Source organism: Rhinopithecus bieti, unplaced genomic scaffold (genome assembly GCF_001698545.2).
Source record: "Rhinopithecus bieti isolate Rb0 unplaced genomic scaffold, ASM169854v2 scaffold_2574, whole genome shotgun sequence".
Taxonomy (NCBI): Eukaryota; Metazoa; Chordata; class Mammalia; order Primates; family Cercopithecidae; genus Rhinopithecus; species Rhinopithecus bieti.
The window spans coordinates 2,490,859-2,517,062 of record NW_016804493.1 but is presented as its reverse complement, the minus strand read 5'-3'; the positions used below and the strand labels follow the sequence as shown (position 1 = coordinate 2,517,062).

Here is a 26,204-nt window from a genome sequence, read left to right as displayed (position 1 = left end):
CATACACATTTTATAACATGGCTCAGTGCACACACTACAAAGTATCATGAAATACTCACTCTTCCTAGATATTATACAACCAGACCTAGTCTCTTCTATTTTATGTTACTTTATGATATTTTCTTTCTTATTAATGTTGGTCATAAGCAACTGAATTGATTTATGACCCATGAATTGGTTGCAACCCAAAATCTGAAAAAAACTTTCCTACAAAGAATCAAAAATGTTTAAATGTATGACGAGGCCTAACCTCTTTAAAAAAATTCACTGATTCTCAAAATTTGGTGAGCATGAGGATCCTCTAGCATACTTATTGAAAGTACAGATTCAATAGATCTGGAATGGGGCCTAGGAATCTGAATTTTTCAAGCAATCCAAATAAGGCCTATGGAGGTACATAAAGATGGCAGTTTGAGAAATGCATCCCTAATCCTATCTTCAAGTGAGTAAACTGAAGCCTAGAAAGGGGAAATAATTTGCACAAGAACACAGTATTTGTTAAGAGTCTCGGGACTAAAACCAAGTCTTCCAACTCCCCTACCATCTTAGCGGGTAGCCAGAGACCTCCCTTGCTTGTTGTAATCCCTGCTGAGAAACTGATGGTTCAAGAACAACAAAATTGAGCATTAGAAAGAAGAAACTAATAACACTGGAGATCCCTTTTCAGAAATGAGCTAGACCCAAACCCAGGACTGAGTACAGGTAGCTGGGAACCCCTTTTAGCACCCAGCCAATATGGCAACAGAAATGCATTTAGTGCAACAAATCATTCTAAAACCCTCCTTTTTATCATCAAACTTCACAGTGTGGCAAAAAATATAATATTCTGGCCTTTCAGATACTCCCTGTTTATTCATTCGTTTTGGAAGGTCATGACATCTTTTCCACTGGCTCAATTATGCCAACTGAAACCCTCATTTTCCTGCAAGTGCCAATGACGCATGAACATCCACTGACTACCTGTTTTAGGTGATGAGTAGAACAGAGTAGTATAGTAGCAATGATTTATTGTGATGCTCGATGCTTATTGAGTATTTGAGTTCCTGGAGTGTACCATTCCTTCTTACCACAGGGCATTCACACTCACTGCCATCCTGCTGGGGTGCTCTTCCTGATCATAGCCACATGGCTGTCTCCCTGACATATATCCCCTGCTCTCTGTCAATTCATCAGCAAGACCTTTCCTGGCATTCAGTACAAAAGAGCATGCTGGAGTCAGTCTCATGCCAATGCCTTTTTGCAGGACCACTAGAGCCATATTGCTTTCTGGATACTCTCTGGTTGGACCTGCTTGACACTTGAGACATATTTCATGAATGAGTAGATGGACTTGGACTTTAAAAATATTTAATAATATATCATTATATTGGAGTTCATACATTCATGACACTAGCCATCTAGTACAGGAGACAGACATTATTCAAATAAGCACATAACTAAATGTAAAAACACAACTGGAGTGTGTTATGAAGAGGTGCAAAGTCAACTTTACCAATGAATGGTGAAAAGGCCTGTGATGGTTAATTTTATTTGTCAACTTGATGGGCCACAAAGCACCCAGTTTTTTTTTGTTTTGTTTTGTTTTTTTTTTTTGAGACAGAGTCTCACATTGTCACCCGGGCTGGAGTGCAGTGGCGCAATCCTGGCTCACTGCAACCTCTGACTCTCAGGTTCAAGCGATTCTCCTGCCTCAGCCTCCAGAGTAGCTGGGATTACAGGTGCCCACCACCATGCCCAGCTAATTTTTTTGTATTTTTAGTAGAGACGGGGTCTCACCATGTTGCCCGGGTTGGTCTCCAACTCCTGACCTCGTGATTCACCTGCCTCAGCCTCCCAAACTGCTGGGATTACAGGCAGGAGCCATTGAGCCCAGCCAGTGCCCAAAGATTTAAGCATCATTCTGGGTGTGTCTGTGAGGGTGTTTCTGTGTGAAACCAACATTTGAATCAGTAGACTGAGTAAAGCAGATGGCCCACCCCAGTGGGTCTCATTCATCCACTGAGTGGGTCTCATTCATCCACTGAAGGCCTAAATAGAACACAAAGGCTGAGTAAGGAAGAATCCCTCTGTCTCTGAGTTGGGATATGCATCTTCTGCTACCTTTTAACTCAGACTGTAGCTCATACCATTGGCTTTCCTAGGTCTCCACCTTCTCAACGAGTCTTGGGACTTCTCAGTCTTCATAATGCATGAATCAAATAATATTATAATAGTATAGTAAATTTCTTTTTTTGAGAAAGGGTCTCATTGTAACCCAGGCTAGAGTGCAGTGGCACTATCATAGCTCACTGCAGCCTGCAATTCATGGGCTCAAGCGATCCTCCTGCCTCAGCCTACGAAGTAGCTAGGACCACAGGAGTATGCCACCATACCTAGCTAATTTATTTCTTTTATGTTTTATAGAGATGGGGTATATTAGTCTGTTTTCATGTTGCTAATAAACACATACCCAAGACAGGGTAATTTATAAAAGAAAGTAAGTTTAAGGGGCTCACAGTTCCACATGACTGGGGAGGTCTCACAATCATGGAGGAAGATGAAATGCATGTCTTACATGGCAGCAGGCAAGAGAGAATGAGAACCAATCAAAAGGGGGAACCCCTTATGAAACCATCAGATCACATGAGACTTATTCAGTACCATGAGAACAGTATGGGGGAAACTGCCCCATGATTCAATTATCTCCCACCAGGTTCCTCCCACAACACATGAGAATAATTAGAGCTACAGTTCAAGATGAGATTTGGGTGGGGATACAGTCAAACCATATCACAGGATCTCACTATGTTTCCCAGGCTGGTCTTGAACTCCTGGTTTCAAGCAATGCTCCCACCTCCGTCTTTGAAAGCTCTGTGATGGCAAGCGTGAGCCACCATGCCTGGCCTTTATAATGCATTTCTTTACACACTCACACACACATACATATTTATATGTAAAAAAAAGAACTTATTGATTCTGCTTCTATGCAGAATTCTGGCTAATATGCACCCATTCATGCTCATTCTAGCAACAAGAATAGACAGAGAAAGGAGGCACACCTGAAGAGCACCCACTACCATTTCCCTAAACTGAGAATTCTTTCTGTAGAATAAACGCCAACTGCTCCTCATTTCAGGTGTTCCTGAGAAAACCCACCCCTACTTTTTGGGCCTACGGAAGCCAGGACTCAGCAAGGGAATAAAACATTAAAACTAAAGACAAGCTCTAACTCTCCAGCTATGGAAGAAACCACCTCTGGGGTAGAGCATAGAAAAATCTTACTCCTGGGGTGATTTATCCTGCCTTTCTGTGGAAATTGCCTGCTTCGGTGCTAGCATTGCCACCAGCAAGGAAAATTTGTTCAAATCCATTTGAGTAGATATACAAGTTAACTAAAATTTCTCATACACTAAATGTGACCTCAAGTCAGATCCAATTTGTTTTCGAATACCCACTGCTCTGAATTATTTTTGTCACTCAACCCCTCTATTAGGGAGGGAAATTTACAATAGTGGGACATTGGGTTTTAATTTCCCGACCATGGATATTTTTTAAACTATAATTGCTTTGCTTTCTACATATGTTATTTAGTATACTTAAACATGTTATTTAGTATAGCTATTTAGTATAACTAAGAAAGTTATTACAAAAACAAGCTATAAGGCTGACACTTAATAAAGAGGTTTCCATTTGAAAAAAATAGCAAAAGTTAATTAAACTAGCAAGTTTTAACCAAACATAATTAGAAGAAAATCAACATGTACATTCTGAAAATGTTCAGAACATGACCTATTTCACTTATCTTCAAAAGAAACATTTAATTCAGTCTCTTTATTTTAAATTCAGTTTTTGCTATCAGAATTGTATAGTTTTCTGTACAATTACTCAGATGACTGGAGTAATGAATGCTGGGCAGGCGAAAGAATTATAGAAATATAATGACATAGAAATTTCTGCCTAGAAACTATATGACCCATATAATGGGTGCATATTATCCAGAACTCTGCAGAGAAATAGAACCAAAGTAAGTATATAATGGCCAAGTACCTCCAAACCAAAATACCAACCTGTCCACAGCAAAGTATTCAGCTGAAAACTGTACATTCTCTGAAACTACTGTTTGGAAGACAAACAATTTTAGCAAACCAGTCAACACAAAGGAACTATTCTTCTACCTGTTAGATTTCACTGTATCTGTTAGGGAACTTCAGGGTAGGAGATGGCTATACCTGCACTGCCCAAGACAGTAGCCATTACCGGACACTTGAAATGTGGCTAGCCTGAACTGAAAGTGCAGTAAGTATAAAATGCACATTGGACTCTGAAGACTTATGTGAAAAATAACAGTATTTCATTAATTTTTGCAGATTATATTTTGAAATACCAGTTTTAAGGTATTGAATTGAAATATAATACCAACATAAATTTTCCCTATTTTTGCTTTATTTTTTCCTATGGCTACTAGAAAATTTAAAATTATATAGGTTGACTTGCATTATAGTTCTACTGTACAGCACTAGCCTGAAGCAAAGAGGTGGTAGAGTTCCACACATCACAAAAAAGAAATAGGGGATTTCATGGGGGAAAAAACAAACTTCTGTTGTCATTATTTAAAAATAAAAATCTACTGCACACTAAAATTAGATTCATTCAAATAAACATCTTCAAAGACACAAATGAACTGCATATGAAGGTTGAGCAATGTAATCCATCAATAAGAATTATTGGTTTACAACATTATCCCACATGTCATCATCCAAACAAATCAAAGAAATCAATTAAAAATGGTTATAGAGTGTGAAGTCATCCTGTAAGCCAACCATGAAGCCTGTCTCCCTCCAACTGCTCACTGACAGGCACATAATGCGCTCACTTGTATTTTCTACTTTAAAAGCATCTGCAGTTATTGTTGGCAGACACAGAGAGGTGAGTAATAACAAGACAACTGACATAGAAAGTAGTGAATCAACAAGACCAATAATGTATCCAAGATGCACTGTGAGGAACAAATATTGACAATGCTAGATGCCATAATACTCTGTGCTGTGGGCATTGCACTCAATAAATGTTGATTCATGAAGTGTGTAGGCAAATTGCCCATTGCATCTACCTGTCAGCCAGTATATGCTCAATGTGCTTATTGCACTATGCTTGCCTGTTTTCTCCATGAGACTAGGAGCTCTCTGCAGAAAGCGTCTATAACTCATTCATTTCTATCATAGTTTGGACTTTCATTTCAAAATAGAAGAAAGTAAAGTTAAACTAGATTAACAGAAAAGGGGAGATGGGTTTATGCATAAAAGACCCGCAGTACTTTAATTTCAGGCATACTTGCATATCACAACTATGACCACCTACTCTCAGGGGGGCAAAATAGTTGCCAGCAACCCTGGGATTACCTTCCATCCTCTTTGTTACTTCGAGGTGTCCCAGAATTTGATTTTCACTTCACTGATCTTGTTGCATGTTTATTTCTGAACCAACTACTGTGGATCAAGGATATCTGATGTTCTGACTAGTCAGTATGTAAAACATGTCACCTCCCCACAGTCTGCATGGACTTGAGGAAGAGGTGGGGAGGGTAGATCCTAAAGGAAAGCTTCAATGTTATCAGATGACTGGAGTAATGAATGCTGGGCAGGTGAAAAAAAAAATCATAGGTGGCCACTGTCATTTTGAGTCCCCACATAAAAGACACAACATTGATGTTTTCCCAATGGATGAAAAAATGAGAAATATCCAATGTATGATGCATTTCAAACACAGAAATAATTTATCTATTTCTAAATTGCCTGGATAATTATATACATTCATGTAACAAATGTTTATTTTGAGTGCCTATTATTTGCCAAGGATGATTCCAGCCACTGGAAATACAGCAGTGAACAGGAGAGATAAAGCCTCAGCCCTCATGGAGCTGATATTCAAGGGGGCAGGCAGAATATGCCAGGCAATAAACAAGTCAGTCGAGCACTGGGCAATAAATAATACAAAGAAAATTATAGCAGAGAAGGGAGGTGGGGAGTGATGGGAGTGTCAGGGAAGATCATTCTGGAATAACAGTATTTGCATAGAGAACTGAGGCAAGAAAGAATCAGATGGATATTTGGGGGAAGAGCATTCCAAGTGCAGTCACTGAGGCAGGACATCTGGGGATGTTGAAAGGCAGTGGAGCCCAGCCGAAGAGCTCAGTGGCATGCACAATAATGGAAGAGATAGGAAGTTAGGTCCAAGGGGCTTTGTAGGCCATGGTAACAAATGTGGATTATATGCTAATATGGTTAGGCTGTGTCCCCACCCAAATGTCACCCTGAATTGTAATAATCCCCACATGTCAAGGGCAGGGCCAGTTGGAGATAACTGAATCATGGGGGTGGTTTTCCCCATACTGTTCTCATGGTAGTAAGACTCAGGAGATCTGATGGTTTTACAAATGGGAGTTCCCCTGCACAAGCGGTCTTGCTTGCCACCATGTAAGATGTGCCTTTGCTTCTTCTTTGCCTTCAGCCACGATTTTGAGAACTCCCCAGGCATGTGGAACTGTGAGTCCATTAAACCTCTTTCCTTTATAAATTACCCAGTCTCAGGTATGTCTTTTAACAGCATGAGAACAGGCTGATACATATACTATGCTCAATGTAAAGCCATTTCCTGGTGGAGAACAGGAAAATGAAGTCATCTCGCCACTATGAGAAGAATAGACTAAAAAGACAGAAGAGATGAAAGAGTCATTAGAGAAGAAGCTGCTACAGGAATCCAGGTGAGAGATGAGAATGATTTAGAACAGTGAGGGTAGCAGTGGTAAGAAGTGGTCAGAATTGGGCACGTTAACTGATCCGTGAGTAATGAAGTTTACATGGCCTTGAGCATAAGATCACCTGGTATTTATATATTATGAAGGGAAGATTCAGTTGCTTACATTGTTCGCCCTTTACAAATTAGTCTCATCACTTACTTGTGTTCCCATGGTCCTTTACACATAACTTAACCATAATATTAATTTTGTTGCAGCATCCTTATGACACCATTATTCCTCACCCTCACATTGAAATGTCCAAGAATTTAGGAATCAATCATTTTGGTATTCTTATAGTCTGTCATAATGTGAAGACATATAGTAGGCTGAGGGAAATGTTTTAGACGTGTGAATGGGAGGATAGGTGGGTGGGTGGGTAGGTGAGTGGGTGTGTGGGTAGATGGATGGAGGAATGCAGGAAGGCATAGAGGGAAAAAGAAGAAGAAACGTGAAGCTGTTAGTTACTGGCAGCTAGAAACACAAGCCCAAAGTAACTTAGACTTTGCTTACCTTATATTTCATAAAGATATTGAGAAATTTAGAACATGCTACTAATTATATAAATGCCAGTGTACTCCTCACTGTTACCTGACAGGTCTATTCAACAAAGGGATGGCAGAGAGAGGTTAAATGATTAGGTCAGCTGGTGACTCTACGCAGATGGGAGAATTAGGTTCCATGTCTTACAATTCAATTACAAAAGAGTCTTTGCTTCTTCAAGTATGGCGACTATTTTTAAAAGAACTAACGAGTAAGTGGCCCAACTAGATACAATAGAGAGAAAAACCTAATAAACCTTTCCAACGTTCTCAGGCAAGGGCACACATTCACAAAACACAGGAAACATCCCTTATTTCATTTTCAGAACAGCTCATCGCTCCTGTTCTTACAGGTCGAGAGAATATAGAGGACATTTAACTTTGGTCTTAGGTCAACTGCAAAAGCCTAGAAACAGAATCCACATTTCAAATCTACATCCATGTGGTTAGTCCCCCTTCCTCATAAGAATGCAAGGGTGAATTTTATTATAAATATATCTCTGTTTCTTTAGAGATTCAGTCATTTTCAGGAGTCTGGGTTGTCATGCTGTGAAATTCAAAAGCAAATACACATCTTTTAAAACATTCCCAGATGGGTATTCTGCTGCCAACCAATTGACTCCCAGCCCCCACACACCATTCATATGTATTCTCAGCAGCTAAGTTCCTCAAACATAGATTACCTGAAATCATTATTCATAATGACAATGAAATAAACAACAGGTTACTCTGAAAAACAATAAACTCTCGTATAAATGCACTACGGTAAATAATACAGTTTGTGATTGTGCCCTATGAATAGTTCTCAGCAGGGGACAACTGTGCCCCCAGGAAAGATACTAGGCTATGTCTGGAGACATTTTTAGCTGACATAACTGGGGGTTGCTACTGGAATCTAAAGGGTAGAGAAGCCTGGAATGCTGCTAAACCTCCTACAATGCACAGACATGCCCTGCATAAGAAAGAATTATCCATCCTAACAAACCAGTATGTCTCCAGACAGCTTCCCCCAAGAAAGAATTATCCGTCTGAACACATCACGAATGCCCTATTGACAAACCCTGTGCTAAACATAACAATTTCCTAAGCAATTTTAAATAGTGAATATTTAAGAAAATTTGCTTCCTCTCCTTGGGCTTACTGTCTTACAAATCATTGACAAGATAATTTAAGATGGCCATGAATCTGAAAAGGGAAGGGACTATTTGGTGAACACCTGCCAAAGAGTGGGCACTATAGATATTTTCTGTATTTGTTTTCTATCGCTGCTTAACAAATCACCACCAATTCAGCAGCTTAAAAACACCCAATTATTGGCTGAGTGTGGCAGCTCACGCCTGTAATCCCAGCACTTTGGGAGGTTCAGGCAGGTGGATCACCAGGTCAGGAGTTCGAGACCAGCTTGGCCAACAGGGTAAAACCCCGTCTCTACTGAAAATACAAAAATTAGCTGGGCACGGTGGCAGAAGCCTGTAATCCCAGCTACTCAGGAGGCTGAGACAGGAGAATTGCTTGAATCCAGGGGCGGAGATTGCAGTGAGCCAAGATTGTGCCACTGCACTCCAGCCTGGTTGACAGGGCAAGACTCCATCTCAGGGGGAAAAAAAAATTATTAATTCACAGTTGTACACGTCTGAAGTGTGGGTATAGTGTGACTGTATTTTCTGCTTAGGGTCTTCAGGATATCACCCAGGCTGCATTCCTTTTTGGAGGCTCCAAGAAGGAATCCACTGCTAAGCTCACTCAGGCCATTGGCAGAATTCACTTCCCTCTGATTGTAGGACTGAAGCCCCCTTTCCCTGCTGTCAGCTAGACATCACTCAGCTCTCTGACACCCCCTTCTCACCCCTAGAGCCCCATGTTCCTTGTGACATAGCCTCTTCCATCTCCAAAGTCCACAATGGAGAATTTCTCATATGTTAAACCCCTCCAGCTATGAACCTGTCTGACTTCTTCTCCTCTCTTTGACCTCTAAACCCAATCAAATTTAAAGGCATCATGTAATTAGGTCCGACCTACCTGGAAAATCTTCCTATCTTAAATTTTACCGATTTGCAGTCATGGTAACATCTGTGAAAACTCCTTCCCAGAAATTGACTAAATACCTGGAGAAAGTGTTGGTGCACTGGGAACCAGCAATTTTGGGGGCTGTCTTAGAAGCTGACCTCGCCAGGTGCAGTGACTCATGCCTGTCATCCCAGCACTTTGGAAGGCAGATGAATCATGAGGTCAGGAATTCTAGACCAGCCTGGCCAACATGGTGAAACCCTGTCTCTACTAAAAATACAAAAAATTAGCTGGGTATGGTGGCGGCACCTGTAATCCCAACTACTCGGGAGGCGAGGCAGAAGAATCGCTTGAACCCAGGAGGCAGAGGTTGCAGTAAGCCAACATCACGCCACTGCACTCCAGCCCAGGCAACAGTGTGACACTCTGTCTCAGATTTAAAAAAAAAAAAAAAAAAAGACGTTGACCTCCTACATTTTAGACACATTATCTCAATTCTCACAACACACCCCTTCGGAGCCTTTTTTTTTTTTCATCTCCACTTTATAGACGAGAAAACCAAATTCTTAGACAATTCGATAATTTCCCAAAGGTGGGTGAAGGGTACGCGGGAACTCTCTGTGTACATGTAGCAACTAGTAAGTCTAATTATTTCAAAATAATATGTCTTCAAAAAGTCATTTCTCCAAGATCACATAACTAACATTTGAACATACCATTCTGCCATGTTAAACTATGACACCACCATGTCTAAGATGATTGCATCTCCAAAGCCCACAACATTTACCTAGCCCAGGGTTTCTCAAACTTAACTGTGCTTTAGGACTACCCTGGGGAGTCTTTAAAATAACACAGACGTTTGGGCCCCGTCCTCAGACATTCTGCTCTAATTGTTCTGGGGTGAGACCTGAGCATAAGCATCTGTGTTTTTTAAAGCTCCGTGCACTAAGAATCACCGTTCTAGACTTATGTGCTAGTCATACACACCAAGGTTAAACATGTAATATTAAACAGACATTACTAGTTGTTTCACACACAAAAGAAACTTTTTACAAGTTTAGAATTCATCCTACTTCAATGCATGTTACTGGAAAACAATGACAAAAGCAAAACCCTGTGACAAGATGTAGAGATATTCATTAGCATATTTAAAGAATGAAAGTGCATTGTGGTAATTTTTTTTTCCATTATGTCTCTTCACAGCATAAAACAGACTTAGACTCAATAATTAAGGCAGGAGGAAAAAAAGACTGCATGCAGTATTTGCCCACAGAAAATTAATTTTGAGTAACACTTCATTTACCTCCTAGAAGAGGCAAAGTTAAATAGAAAAAGGAGATGAGGAATTGCAAAATCACAGGGTGAACCCATAGACACTAAAAAGTACTCTGTTGTAGGAGAACTCGGTAAATCAGCAGAAAGATAATCTCCTTTTACCAGCTTATCTCAATCCCTTTCAAGTGCTGTCTCTCAAATAAGGGTGTGCACATAGTTGACTTGTAGTAAATTAGAGATGTGCACTATATAATTTATATTTGAAAGCATGCCCCCTTGACTTGTAGTAGTAATAAGGGCAGATAAAGTATTCCCAAGCTCAGCAGCATGAATAAGCAATCAAAGGAATTCAACTGAAAACGAAATCCTTAGATACATCAAAAGCATCCCTTCAGGAGAGGTGAGCTTGCTGTCCAGACAGAACACTCTCACCAGACTTGTATTATGGTATTTGAGTGTATTTTGCCCTGTAATTGGATAGAAACCCGTGGGAACGGGCTTTCATGGGAAAAACTTGATGTGACTGAAGAGGAACTCCTGGGTTTGTTCACAGAGATATGTACAAAGTCCAAGCAAATGTTTTTGGTCATGAAAGCCTTAGTGCTATCATTAGACCTGTTTATATTTAGACTTCAGATATTTATCAGTACCACTTTCTCTTAAACTGTTTATTGCTGATGGTGGGAAACCATGCAATTACACCAACATATAGGATCTGCTGGAGAGAACTATTCTAAACCACTGCCCTAGGCTCATGGAAAACAAGGATGAAATGAGTTCTCGGTAACTTTGCATGTTACAAAAGCAAGGTATTAATGATGGTGATACTGGGTGACTAACGTCAATATTGGCAAGCCATATCTGGCTATAGCTGACGTCCCATATGTATTTGACGTGTCAGCTTTTCACAAAGTAGGTCTCTCTCTCCCTACCCTCCTCATAAAACATACAATTGCATGCAACTAAGAAGAGTCATCTATCTCCATGTTATTTTCAGCAGCATCACCAACAAAATCCTGGAAATAAACATTAATCAGAAGAAAACAAATATGCAGGAATTAAAAGAATAAGATAGATCTATGGGTAGTAATAAAAAAAAAAACTTCAAAATATACATTGTTTTAAGTAATCCCTCTTCCCCCACCAAAAAAGATGTTTGGCTAATGCAATTTGGGTACGTTTTAACCACACACACAACTTCCAGAAATAATAAGCTCTGAGTTCATGAAGAGTGTCCAGCTGAAAACTGTGCAGCCTTCAGTTTGCTATGCATCATTCCAGACCTGCTTCTGTGCATTAATTCACAGATCAATCCATAAATAAAAATATGGTTTAGTCTTGTTCAGATACAGAGACAAACTTAGTGTGGTCCTCTGAGGCTTGCAGATAAGTGAGAAACCATATAAAGCTCTCAGCCCCACATACTTCTTCTCAGGTATTATATAGGGTCCAGCTGTGGAGTTATTGCTGAATAAGTCATAGGAGACGCCAGGTACCCAAGGAAGTGATGAAATCCTCATCTAAGGTGGCCACACATGCAGAAGGAAGCCAGGCAGAAGCAAGAAGAGCCGAGAGAAAGAAAACAGTGGAGACATCATTGGATAGCTTGGATCTAGCCTTGCTGAAAGCTAGCCAATCCTAGTACAAGGGAGGAAGGAAGAGATGCAGGCAGATGGGGGAGGGAGGGAAAAAGAGAGAAGGGTGAAAGAAAAAGAGGAAGGAAGGGAGGGACAAAGAAAGGAGGGAGGTGGGGACGCAGGAAAAGAAGAAAGGAGAGAAAAAAGGAGAAGGGAAGAAAGGAAAGAAGAAAAGAGGGAGGGATAGAGGAAGGAAAGGATGAATTAGGAAGATTATTCCAGAGCCAAAAAGAATGCATATTTTGTATGTTTAACACAGCCTGAGATGGAGTTTTCTACTTACAACTGAAAGTCTTATAATATATAAATAAGAACAAACTCTACATTTTGATTCACACTAGCCACCTCACTTCCCTCCTTAGAATACCTACCAGATCATGCTAGTCTGTGCATTGACAGTCTCACTTACATAGTGTGATGCTTTCCACAAAGCAAAACCAACTCTCCCAGAGAGGTTCAGACAGTCCCTTTTCCACTGAAGGTCCTGTTCAGACACCTTGAGGACAATGACTCTGAGTCCCCCATATGTGAATCTTCTCTTTCCTTTATTAAACTTGAATCCCTAGGCTCCACCCAGGACCTACTGAATTTTCAGAGGTGGAACCTATACATATATATTTTTTTCAAGTGCTCAGGTCCTCTTAAAGTGCCTTACTAAAAAGACTGCTATACCTCAGACATTAACTACTTATAATGCCAACTCACAGTTAAATATTCTAAAGTCCTCCCTTTGTGTTTTAGCTGAATCTCTTCTCAACGGCCGGAGTGCTTAATAAATATTAACTGTTGTGTTTTTATCTAGGCTGAAACTCTTTTCTGCCTGTGGGTTGTAAGAACTGTCAGTAGTCAATTCCGAAAAGTCCTTTGCAGAGGAAGGTCTGCAATAATGATAATTAGTACTATATCATTATCACAACTCATATTATTACTATGTGCCAGGTAATGATATTGGTTGTGGTAATGATATAGTAATAATATCATTGTAACTATGCACATAGAATATTTTTCTTTCAATTAAGCATCCATAGTCCTCATGGGAGAAGTACTATCATTATCCCCAACTTATCACTGAAGAAATAAAGCAAAGCCAGGGTAAAGAGTTTTCCCTGTGTTATGTAGCTACCAAAGACAAGAGATGGAACTTCAGAGTCTCAGCCCAAAGACATTACACTATGCTGCTTCATCATACACCCATTGATGCCAATCATTATCTATTTGTTGATACCCCTCTTTGATTCTTTTTCTCTCATTTTATGTCTTCAGTTTATAAAGTAGGGGTTACTTTCCCCTCCCACAAGATCTCCAAACATTCCCGCAAGGAGAATTGCCAGTATCAAAGTGTTCATTTCCTGTTCTGACAGGGCTGAACTTTAAAAGGCCTTAAGGCAAGACAGGGGTGGAAGCTGGTAAAGAGAGAGAGAGGGGTTGGGTGAGGTGGCTCAAGCCTGTAATCCCAGCACTTTGGGAGGCCGAGATGGGTAGATCACGAGGTCAGGAGATCGATACCATCCTGGCGAACACGGTGAAACCCCATCTCTACTAAAAATACAAAAATTAGCTGGCCCTGGTGGTGGGTGCCTGTAGTCTCAGCTACTCGGGAGGTTGAGGAGAATGGCGCAAACCCGGGAGGCGGAGCTTGCAGTGAGCCGAGATCATGCCACTGCACTCCAGCCTCGGCGACAGAGCAAGACTCCGTCGTCAAAAAAAAAAAAAAAAAAAAAAAACAGAGAGAGAGAGAAGAGAGAATACGTGTGTATGTTGTGGGTGAGTTGTTCAATGGCCATTTCCTTCCCAGACCTTCTTCCTAGTTCAAAGTCAAGACTAATCAAGCCACGGAGCTTCCCCGAGGTACCAAGCTCAGCCTCATAAATCTTCACAGTCCTTATGAGAGAACAGAGGATTACCATTCCCGCTTTACAGATGGGAAAACCAGGCCCAGAGACATGAAGGAAGCCCCAATACTTACAACACAGGGACTTAGGGAGCCTGATGCCTTAGTGCCATACCCAAAAAGGCAGGCAGGCCGGGTGCAGTGGGGCTCAAAGCCTGTAATCCCAGCACTTTGGGAGGCCGAGGCGGGTTGGATACCTAAGGTCGGGAGTTCAAGACCAGCCTGACCAACATGGAGAAATCCCGTTTCTACTAAAAATACAAAATTAGCCGGACCATGGCGGCGCTTGCCTGAATCCTAGCTACTGGGCATGGCTGAGGCAGGAGAATTGCTTGACCTGCAGGCGGAGCTTGCAGTGAGCCGAGATCATGCCATTGCAACTCTGAGCGTGGGCAATAAGAGCAAAACTGCTGTCTCAAAAAAAAAAAAAAAAAAAAAAAAAAGGCAGCATAGGCAGGAAGGACTGGCCTTTCAGCCTCCCATGTGAGACCCCTCAAACTGGCCTTAGTCACCTTGGGGTCCTGCTCTCTGGCAAGAACCTTGGCTATTCTTTTTAAAAAGGAGTCTGATATGGCATTTTGCTACAAGTTTCTTATGAGCAAATAATTCTCTTCACAAATCATGTCTTAAGAGGAGAAAAGCCAAAACAAAACAAAACTTTTACCCTTTCTTAATGAATTGAGTAATTGCCTAAGAAAACATCACTGATTTCAGTTAGCCTGTCTCACAAAACACGTAAATACAACTCAGTGTAATCCTTAACTTCACGTGATCCTCTCAAGTGACCGAAAAGCTCCAAGGGGGTATATGTAATTCAACAAACCCCTACTAACTAACAAGGCTCTCCAAAGCAGCCGAGCCTAGTTTCTTTCTGCCCGCCATGGACGAAGGTCATTCAACTTCAGCCCTTTTATGAATGGAAATCAGCTTTTGTAAAGACTGTTTGGCAGGCAGTGACCAGCAACAGACAACTCAATGACTGAGCTTTCTGAGTCATAAAGTACTTTTGAAAGGGGGAGATCAAAGTGTCCCTACCGCCTATTGAAATCCAGTTGCTTCCAAAGTTCTGCAAGAACCCAGGCTCTCTGGAGAATGGGTCACTGCAGTTGTAGTCTAAAAAAGGCCACCACTAAAAAAAGATACAATGGGGACATTAGGGCAGCCAGCCATGGGGGAGAAACGCCACTTACGGTTTAATTGTTGGGGACAAAGAAAAGAGAAACGAGGGGAAACCGAGTGACAAAATTGGATGATGCATCAGGAATTGAGGCTAGAGGGGGTTTTCATGGCAGCCTTGATCACGGTACATACTCCACTCAGAGTGGCAGATGCAGTGCTAAGGCTGGATAGTAATCAGACACCAAGCAGAAGATCCAAGAGAAACAGCAAAGCAGTCCACTACTCTTGCCAGCTGGGCCTTCACTGAAGTTATTCATCAATGGTAAACTCACCCATGTATTACAAAGCTGAGCAGAAATGCAATATGAGTGACAGTTTTTGCATGTATTTTCATTCAATCTTCACATGAAGAATGGAGCTTGGTTTAGAATTTCTTAAGCAAGGGGTGCATTTCCCCAACAGGAACACATGTCAGGTACAAGTACAAATAATCTCAGACTTAGGAACTGCTGTTTTAGGGTGAACCACTGTTTTAGGGTGAACACTGGTACAAGGTGTTGATGGAAGTGTGACTCAAAAAGAGGAGGAGTGGGCCGGGCACAGTGACTCACACCTGTAATTCCAGCACTTTGGGAGGCTGAGGCAGGTGGATCACCTGAGGTCAGGAGTTCAAGACCAGCATGGCCAACATGCTGAAGCCCCATCTCTACTAAAAATACCAAAAAAATTAGCTGGGCGTGGTGGTGGGTGCCTGTAATCCCAGTTGCTTGGGAGGCTGAGGAAGGAGAATCACTTGAATCCGGGAGACAGAGGTTGCAGTGAGCCAAGATCATGTCACTGCACTCCAGCCTGGGCAACAGAGCGAGAATCCATCTCAAAAAAAAAAGGAGGGGGGGGATGGGGAGGCGTGGTCAAATTAGTATGGAAATCCCACCTTTTGGCACTTCGCAATGAATATTAGTGCATTAAAATGTATGAAATATGTTAAAGTTGTTTAGCTTCCTTTAAATCACTAAATTTTCCCTAACTTGTATGACCATAAAGCACTTATTCCTGGAGCATCTTGTAACAGATAAAAATTAATACATAATATTATAGTATCTCTTTTGGGAACCATTGCATTGATGTTTTTCATGTTACCACCAGACTGTGAAGAGATGCTCCTTGGGGGAAAAAAAAAAAATTCATTGACCAAAGAAGTTAGGGAAACTCTAGGTATGAACAGAGTTAAACAGGTGTCTTTAATATAAGACATTTCTGACTTGTCAATATGCTAATATGCATTGTACAGCTCAGAGAGGTGGCATTTTGGCAATAACTTGACCAGCTCCCCACTTTTCTAAAACCACACTCTGTAAACTCCTTGTTCCAGGGTTGAGTCACAGCTTGGTTCACAGTAAAAATCGCAGTTTCCGGGTCTAAAAGTATTGCTCCATCCTCTCCCCTAGATTGTAACCTCTACAGCCTGGATCTAACATCCACCTTGTTGGTAAGCTTCATCCACCATACTCTCAACAGTGCCTGACACACTAGAGGCTAATAGTTGTCGAATGAAAAAAGGATGGGGGGTGGGGGGTGGTGGCTCAAGCCTGGTAATCCCAGCACTTTGGGAGGCTGAGGCAGGAAGATTGCTTGAGCCCAAAAGTTCGAGGCCAGCCTGGGCAACATGGAAAACCTCGCCTCTACAAAAATTGGCTGGGTGTGGTGGTACGTGCCTGTAGTCCCAGCTACTTGGGGGGCTGAGTTGGGAGGATTGCTTAAGCCTGGGAAGTCGAGGTTCCAGTGAGCCATGATGATACCAATGTACTCAAGCCCAGATGACAGAGTAAGACCCTGTCTCTAAAAAATAACAACAATAAAAACGGATGAATCAATGTGTCTTTCTAACAAGTTCCAAAAATACAAGCATTTTCACTAAGTGGTTCTCAGATATTTGTATGCATCAGAATCATTTGGAGAATTAAAAATACACTTTCCTGTGCCCAGCCTCCCCGAGCTTCTGTTGTGGACAAAGAAATTCACATTTCCAACCCTTCAGGTGAAGCTCTCATAGTTGATCACACTCTGATAATCACTGTCCTGACAAAAGGATCACTAAGACAGACTATTTTGAGCAGCAAAATTTCTTAGAACTCTTAGTACATAGGAAGAAAGATGCCAGTTTGCTCTGTTGGAAGACAAAATTTAAAAATACAGGTAAAAATTGTAAGACTGTGGTTGAATGGCAAGATGAAGAGTCTTCAACAAGGTCATGGCTTGCTGGATATAATGACTTTCTCATCCCTGTGCTAGTCAGAGGGAGGCTGGATATAGCAGAAAAGACAGACATGGCAGATCACAATGAGATTAGGTTAATCCGTACCTCTGAGGTTCTGGGACAAAGGCTACAAATCCCTGTACCTTCACAGATTATAAAGCCACCTGGTATAGAAGACGGGGTGACCTTTTCTAGGTTGCATGTATAAAAGCATTCAAAAATTTTAAAACTATCATCTCTAAACATAACAGTAGGCAGTATTTACTCCGGGAAGTGTGCAACCCTGTTTCATGAATTATTCCAAGTAAGTAACAACCACCACAACTCTGGAATAAAGTGAGACCTATGAGTTGGCAGGGGAGGTGAGTGCATTTTAAGAAATTATTACAAATATTTTAAACAGGTTAATTCTGAATTATTAAGACAAATTCTCTGCTAAGAAAATTTTAGCTGGAGTATCTATGCATGCATGTCTGCTTATATGTACGTAGGTACATATGTATTCACTATTATAACCATTCTACCATTTTTCACTTTCTTTGGGGACTTCTCTAGCAGTCAAGATAATGGTAGATTCCTATTAGTACTTTGTCAAATCATTTAAAGGTGGCATTGCTTTCCTAATATACACTGCATGCACATGAGAAAATTGCTACCACATCCAAAAGGATCCTAAGGCCAGTGGTCTGGCCCCACTCAGAGAAACACTGATATATAAATCTCAGGTGAAGAAGTTTCATCTCCTAGTCTCATTCATCTCTTCTCAGTCTCTGTATTAATGGAAGAAGAGTGGCTGTCTCTCCTGGCATGTTAACTCGATGAGTCTCTCCAACAAGCCTGTTAAAGGCTTGTTCCTTTTCTGAACTCCTGAATCTACTATTCTGAATCCATTACTATAGTTTCTAATTAACTTTAGAGGAGTTTCAAACCCCTGATTAGCCAAAGAAGCTGAGCAATGTCTATAAGAAAATGTAAACAAAAAAAATGCATTCAATTTCATTAACCATCAGAACAATGCAAACTACACCCATAATGCGGTACTACTTCACACCTATCAATCAGAACAGCTAAAATGGAAAAATAGGCAATATCAAGTGTTCAGGAGGATTTGGAGCAACTGGAACTCTCACACACTGGTGATGCGAGTTTACATTAGCACAATCACTTTGAAAAGCTGCTTGTCAGTGCTCATTAAAGCTGAACATATACAGGTTGAGCACCTCAATCCAAAAATTTGAAACCTGAAATGCTCCAAAATCTGAAACTTTTGAGTACTGATATGACACCCAAAGAAAATGCTTATTGGAGCATTTCAGATTTTTGCATTAGAGATGCTCAACCAGAATATATTCTGCAAATATTCCAAAATCCTCCCCAAATTGAAAATCCACAACACTTCTGGTCCCGAACATTTCAGACATGGAATACTCAATTTATACATACTCTGTGCCTCAACAACTTTATTCTTAGGCATGTGTACAACAGAATGTGTCCGTAAGTTCATCAAAATGCATATACAAGAATGTTCAGTCATACTAGCCCCAAACTGTTGGTAGGGGTGTAAATTAGTTCAACCATTGTGGAAAGGAGTATGGCAATTTTTTGAAGAGCTAAAAGCAGAACTACCATTCGACCCAGCAATCCCATTACTAGGTATGGGAGGAACAGAAACCATTCTAACATAAAGACACATGCATGTGAATGTTTATTGCTGCACTATTCACAATAGCAAAGACATGGAATCAACCTAAATGCCCATCAATGATGGACTGGATGAAGAAAATGTGGTACACAAACACCATGGAATACTATGCAGCCGTAAAAATAAATGAGATCAGGTCTTTTGCAGGAACATGGATGGAGAGGAAGGCTATTATCATTAGCAAACTAACGCAGGAACAGAAATTCAAATCGCACGTTCTCACTTATAAGTGGGAGCTAAATGATGAGAACTCATGAACACAAAGAAGGGAACAACAGACACTGTGGTCTACTTGGGGATGGAGGGTGTTAGAAGAGAGAGCAACAGAAAAGATAACCATTGGGTACTGGGCTTAATATCTGGGTAATGAAATAATCTGTACAACAAACCCCTGTGACATGATTTCACCTATGTAACAAACCTTCACTTATACCCCTGAACCTAAAAGTTTTAAAAAAATGGATAAAAGCATTGTGAAATCTTCATACAGAAAAATTTATGATTCTACTCATATAAAATTTTGATAATATTAATCTATTACCATGAGATTATTAATATGAGATAACTGATCAGATTTCCCATCATTCACAGAGTGGAGTCCTGAGAGTGCTAAACATGAGGAGGCTAAGTGTTGCTGAAAATGGAACAGCTATAGGGCAATTATCCCTGCCAGGAACTGCTATAGCACTTTCCACATAAGAAGTCATTGGGCTGGGCGCGGTGGCTCACGCCTGTAATCCCAGCTCTCAGGGAGGCAGAGGTGGGAGGATAGCTTGAGCCCAGGAGTTCGAGACCTGCCTGGGTAATACAGCGAGACCCCGTTCTCCACAAAAGGAAAAAAAAAAAAAGACAAAAAAAAAAAAAAAAATAAGTGCAAGAAGTCATTGAATCCCCACTGCCCTGTGATGTAAACTCTTGTTATTCCCATCTTAGAAATAAAGAAACTAAGGCATAGTTAACTCTACTTAACACGGAGTTAAATAATGAGTCCAAGGTCCTACGAGTAAATGCTGGTGTGAGAATTAGAACCTGGGCAGACTGCTTTTAACTACTGGTATGTGGAATGAGATAGTTTAAGCCAATATGGTGGGTTGTGTAAACTCCTCCTTTAGGACACTGGAATAGACAGAAGAAAGAGAAATACAGAGAGGATGCTAAATAAAGACCAGGAGATCTGCCTCAAACAAACAAACAAACAAACAGAAAACCAAGATACAGTCACGTGTGCATACACAGGGGCACGTAACCATGTTATAATATGTAGGCCATTGGTGAGCCACGTTCATCATTTTAAATAGACCAAAGAAAGAATATCATGATTGTGGTTGTAAAGAGAGGTTTTACCTAAACTTCAGGCCAAAATAGGGGGAAAAAATTTAAAAAGTAACTGAAAGTTTCAACTAATGAAGAACATGGGAGTCCTCATTCACCCGCACCCAAGCCACATCTTGCTTTGTGCCATGATGTACCATGTACATTACTAACTACATTCTCAGCTGGGTTTTCTCACATTTTCCTTCTTCTGGCCATGCCAGAGCATAATTGCCATGTGTCTCAACACATACCAACTCTTCTGTCAATTCAGGACACTTCTCAATCACAACACAGAATGAAATCAACCCAGAACAACATTTACCACCTCGTATATTTGAATCCTGAGAAGAGTATCATTTATAATGATATTCTTGGCCTGGTGCTCAGCAGATGAGGATTACATAGGCAGGAAATAACGCTTGTCCCAAATGCTTTTAAAAGGTTCTGCTTCCCTGGATGCTACATTGAATCCTGCCAGCCCAGGAACACAGCACACCACATTCTAAAAGGATGTCTTATGTGAGCAGGACACCAGCAACAGATTAGTTCAAAGAAAACAAAGGGCCTCCCTTCAGCAAAGTGAAGGTTGATCTTACCAGGGCTGCTGAATGCAATTTTGCATTGAAATACAGTTTTCCCATTTTAAAGCCATGTAGACGCATGCAGCTTGTTAGATTTATAGAATGCCTGGTCTCCCAGGACATTACAAAGCGAATGGCATCCATCAACTTAATTTCCTTGGGGATCATCTCAAACATGGAGAATGAAAAGTCCCAGACCATTAAACATCAAAAGAATGTTCTAAATGGTAATTAAAGTTCTATTATATTTTCTTTTTCTGGGAGCAGATTAGATTAGTTCAATGGAGAATATTAGAAGTATCAAGACTGACAGTGTGAATGTGTGGAGTTGGCTGGAAGAGCACTTATACTGCAGACATCTGTTCACTCAAGTTACACAAAACACGAGCGAGGGAGCTCAACTCAGACTGGGGTGAACTTACCAAGCCAGCACACGTAGACACAGCGACAGAGGAGGAGCTGTCATTTCTGATAAATCCCTGATAGAAGCATTGCTGCACCTCGGGTTTCTGAGTCTCTGAAGCACCATCTTTTCCAAGTACCTGGACAATAAAGTGACTGCTCAAAATCGCCGAGGGCTTAAGTTCTAAGTGCAGTTCCTGTCCAAATGCTGAAAATTGGTAGTGCAGGGAGCTTCTGGCATTCTGCGCCGATCGCTTTTTCCTGCCGTTGTGCAAAATGTCGTGTGAAATATATGACCCGGCTGAGTCTACTTCCACTGGTGTGACAAAGACATAATCTGCAATGGGAAAAGTTCAGCTGTCAGCACCCAGAGCCCACAATTCCAAATGGTCACTTTCCAGCAGGCTGGCAAAGAGCAACACAAAACTCAAAGATATCTTTGTTCCTGTTGCCTTGCACCTAGATCAAATATAATTCAGAGCAGCACGGGAAGCAGAAGACCTGTCTCTACAGTTAACTCTGCCACAGTCATTTCTATAGGTGCCCGAAAGCCAATCATGATTTTCATGAATTTCATGGATGTCCATGGAAAAATGTAACGCCTCTCATCTGGAGAGAGATTTAGAATGCTCTTTTGATGTTTAATGGTCTGGATCTTTTAATATATTGGCCACAGAGTTATGCATATATATAAAATTTAATTTTTTGGAAGATAAAGTTAATGAATATAAAACTACAAAATGAGGAATTTTTCTTCAAGGAGGTTAATTTATCTGTGCTTAAACTGAATCGGGAGCATTTTGGCAGAGGCAGAGTTTACACTTCAAGTCCTAACTCACAGTGTGGGGTAGCTTCAGATGATATTTCAGATCATTAACAAGCAAGAGCATTTTCATATTTCCAATATTATTTGTGAAAAGAAAACTCTGGTACTTGCATCACTCTTAGCATTTTACTGTGAGCTTTCACAGGGATGATCCCATTTAATTGTAAGCATAAAATACAGCACATGCACAAAAATGCCTCAAAATTGTCAGAACCTTCCTATATAGTCTGATGTATAAAATTGCTCAGGCATGTTGGTGGGGGAGTGGCATATCAGGGGACAACTGGAAAGGCATGTTTAAAACTACATTCACCATTGCTCCCTAGAGCAGCACTAATTGCTGAATGTTCCAAAGAGGAGGAGCTAAAACACAATTTGCTATTTGAAAAGCAAAGCCAGCACAGTGTTTTCTTTCACCAAACATTGAAGCTGAAAAGCATCATCCCACAAAATGATCTGGAATATGCCCTCTGCACATTAAAAACACTCCACATTTCCACTTCCGAGGCACAGAATGCGAAACTACTTTGGAAAGTGTTTAGAAATATGTTGAACAACGATGAGGTGTGTTTGAGTCACTTGGGTCCCCGGTTGCTGGAGGAGGAAAAGGAAGAAGAATTTTCCTTTCCCTTAAACAGTCAACAACCTTCCCCTTCCTCCAAAACAAACAAACAAACAAATTAAGGAAAAGTGGAGCCCCGGTAGCTACCAAGGATCAATGAGTGATGGCCTAATTAGGTTCACATTAAAAAAAAAAAAATTCTCCCCAATAGACAATAATTTTCTTCTGTTTATGAACCATCTGTCACTCTTATTCCTTGGGCAGCTTTAATTTTATATTCTTTATGTCCTCCCACTCCCATTTTCTTGACTTCGTCCTCTGACTAAAATGCTATAAAATTGACACATATATTTTAAAATAATGGGGGGGGGAGTTTTCCCTTCTCTTAACCTTGAAAATCTGAGCCAGACATACAATATTTTCTTCTCTTAAAATATGATATATTGCTTTAAAGGGCTTTGGCTCTTGATTATGTGCAAGTTCTTAGAGAAAGTCGACCTCCTCCTCCTGTCAAACTAAAACTTAACTATGAAAATGCTTCCTGACATATGCAGAAGTGTGTTTCTCACCGTCTTGTCCCAAATTATCTGAAACTCTGCCTGCTTTTACTTGGAAGGCTCTGTAGGAACGTTATCCAGCCAGCCTTCTATGGAATCAGTCATCAGGGTCCCCCAGACACCTGCTACCAGCTTGTTTCCAAGGCGAGAATAACAGGCTATTGGTTACATTCAGTACTTCATGGAAGAAGAGCAGTCAGTGTCCCCTGTAAAGAGTGATCTCTGACTGATCACTTCAGGAGCTGAGTAAGGGTGAGGTCTTTACAAAGTGGTGGCTGGGTCAGACGTGGCCTCCAGCCATCTGATCCTGATATAAGAATGAGGGGTGGTTTTAGAAACTACAGCCTCTCTGTTGGACAAAAGGTGAATCCCTTCTCCATGACTCCATCCTGCCCCACTCCCCATTATGACCTCTTGACCCTGACAAGAAAAGGAGATAACCTTGCAAAACTAAAATTTACAGAATTCTAAAGAATCCAGGTTGAACAGTAAGGTTTTGCGAGACGCCTTGCGTCAGGAATCAGCTGTTCTCCTGTAGCTGATGGGAAATAATCAAAACAAGGATTTCCCTCTGGGCGCCACTGGGAAGTTAATAAATGACAGAAGTGAGGGATGTTCTAGGAAGTTGGTGGCTGCGCAACGTCAGAAAAGATAGATAAAGGACTCAGAGACCTCAGGTCACCTGCTTTCCTCTCTAAAAGCAGCCTTAGGCATCCGTGAAACAAGGGAAGCAAAAAGGAAAGAAAAAAGAAGAGAATAGAAAAGGAACAAAAGTGGAGAGAAAAATGAGGAAAGATGGAGAGAGGAAAGAGGCTCACATTCTTTCATCTCCCACCAAGAGGTAGGAGAGGGAGGAAATAAGTAATTCCTTAGTTAATGTCCACCTCCCTTAGAATTTCTCACTGAAGTTTTTTTTTTTTTTTTTTTTTTTTTTTTTTTCTTTCTTTCTTAACAAGCCACCTGTGAAGGAGGGAGACTATTTTCTTTTATGTGACTTGCAGCTTGGGGCATTGATTCTTTTGATAAGTTCAGTCCTTGCCAACCTTCCCCTCTCTCCAAACAGGAACCATTTCCAAGACAGCGCACACCTGCCAGGTTAGGGGGTGCACTTTTCCATCTTTTCTGTTTTGGGGGGAAGGAAGGGACAAAGTGCTGCGAAAGGCCCTTCTTGGGGGTGGGGGGCAAATACGAACCATCATTTAATCCGCTGGCGCCGCTGCTGCTGTCACTGGCTAAGGCCGCGGCGACCGACGCACAGCAGAGGCAGCACAGCTGGAGCGCCTGCAAAAGAAAAGGTGACATCGCGCGTGAGGGGCGCGGTGGGGCTGGGGTCGGGCGCCCTCTGCCACCCTCTCTCGGAGCTCCGCTCGGCGGCACCTGCCTTGGCCACGCGCCCCAGTCCCGCTGGGCCCCTCGGCGGGCCCGAACCCGCGGCCGGGAGGGCGCACGCGAGCAGGAGGGCGCACTCCATGGTCAGGTGCGGGCGCGGCGGCTGCGGGTGGCCAGACGCTGCAGGCGGAGCGCACGGGCGGCAAGCATTCTCTCCGCGGCCCCGGAGCTCGGCGCCCCAGGTGCGGCTCCAGGTGAGAGCCGCCGCCGTTCACATCGCAGTGGAGGCGCGCTGGGACCTCCCCTCCTCCGGCTGCCTGCGCGCCCTCCCTTCTCCCGGCGCTGGCCTGCCGAGCTGCCCTTGCGGCTCCCCAGGGGGTGCGGGGGACTCCCTGGGCCGGGACTGGAGCGCAAACGGCTGGGAGACTCTGTCGGTGCCTGCCCGCCCGTCTGTGAGTCTGTCTGTGTCGGTGTGAGCGTCTGAGGCTACAGGGAAAGCAGCTCCAGCTGGCTCCCCCAGCGCGCCGGAGCCGAGCGCCCGCCTCTCCACCGCGCGGTGATTGGCGACCAGCGGCTCCCGGGCTCGTCCGAGCCCCCGGGCTGGTGCAAGGGCGTGGGATTCCCGGCTCCAACTGCGAGGGAGGGGGTGAAGGGGGCGGGGAGGCTGGGTGGGAGTGATGGGGAGGGAGGACCGACAGCCGTGAGAAGGAGGGGAGCTCCCAGGGTCAGGCTTGGAAAACGTAATTTAAGCGCACTGGGGAGATGAGTTCAGAAGAGGAAAGGCACAGGTGAGTGGCACGACTTCTTCGCTGCCTGTGCAGACTTCTCATTTTCAACTCTTCTGGCAAAGAGTCAAGATAGTGTCCTCGACACCTCCTAAGTGCTGGGAGCTATCCCCAGCTGTATCGCATTTGCCTCAGGCCCTACGCTTTTCAGGTGGGAATTATTCATTCCTTGATAAAGATGAGGAAGAGGAGGCTCAGATGCGCACAAGATAACCTAGCTTCCCAGAGTCAGCAAATCTGAGGCAGCCCGGAGGACCAGAACAATGAGCCTGTCACTGTCTGCAGCATGTAAAAACTCAGGGCACGCGGGGGCCTCCCTCTTCTCCCGGATCTCTCCCTCTCTTCTCACGGTGACCGTGCTTCCCACTCTTCGAGATTGAATCTTGGCCCCAGATACCCAAACCCACAGAAATCAGTTATAACAAACAGTGCACGCCATCACCAGGAATGTGCATCCAGTTTGCTGTGTGCCTGTTCATTTACTCAAGACATTTATTGGATCCTTTGATCCCTGTTTGCAGAGGTGAACAAAATACATTCTCACGGGCCAGTGGAAATGAATCTGATTGGATAGCTCGACAACAGTAATAGAAACAAAATGAACACAAATACTCAAAAGGAAAATAATAGTCTCCTAAATTAGATG

The 26,204-nt window shown here is 42.2% G+C and overlaps 1 protein-coding gene across 1 annotated transcript in view; it reads right to left on the bottom strand.

The window, feature by feature from the left end:
• Window positions 1-25,335, bottom strand: part of ADAMTS18 (ADAM metallopeptidase with thrombospondin type 1 motif 18) — a 157,442-nt gene extending 132,107 nt beyond the window's left edge. The window contains exons 1-3 of the mRNA XM_017868658.1: window positions 24,826-25,335; window positions 24,638-24,725; window positions 21,520-21,836 (exon numbers count right to left, since the gene is read on the bottom strand). Coding sequence (XP_017724147.1) covers window positions 21,520-21,836; window positions 24,638-24,725; window positions 24,826-24,915 — 495 coding nt within the window. The 5' untranslated portion in view covers window positions 24,916-25,335. The remainder of the gene's footprint in view (window positions 1-21,519; window positions 21,837-24,637; window positions 24,726-24,825) is intronic.
• Window positions 25,336-26,204: the final 869 nt, after the last annotated feature.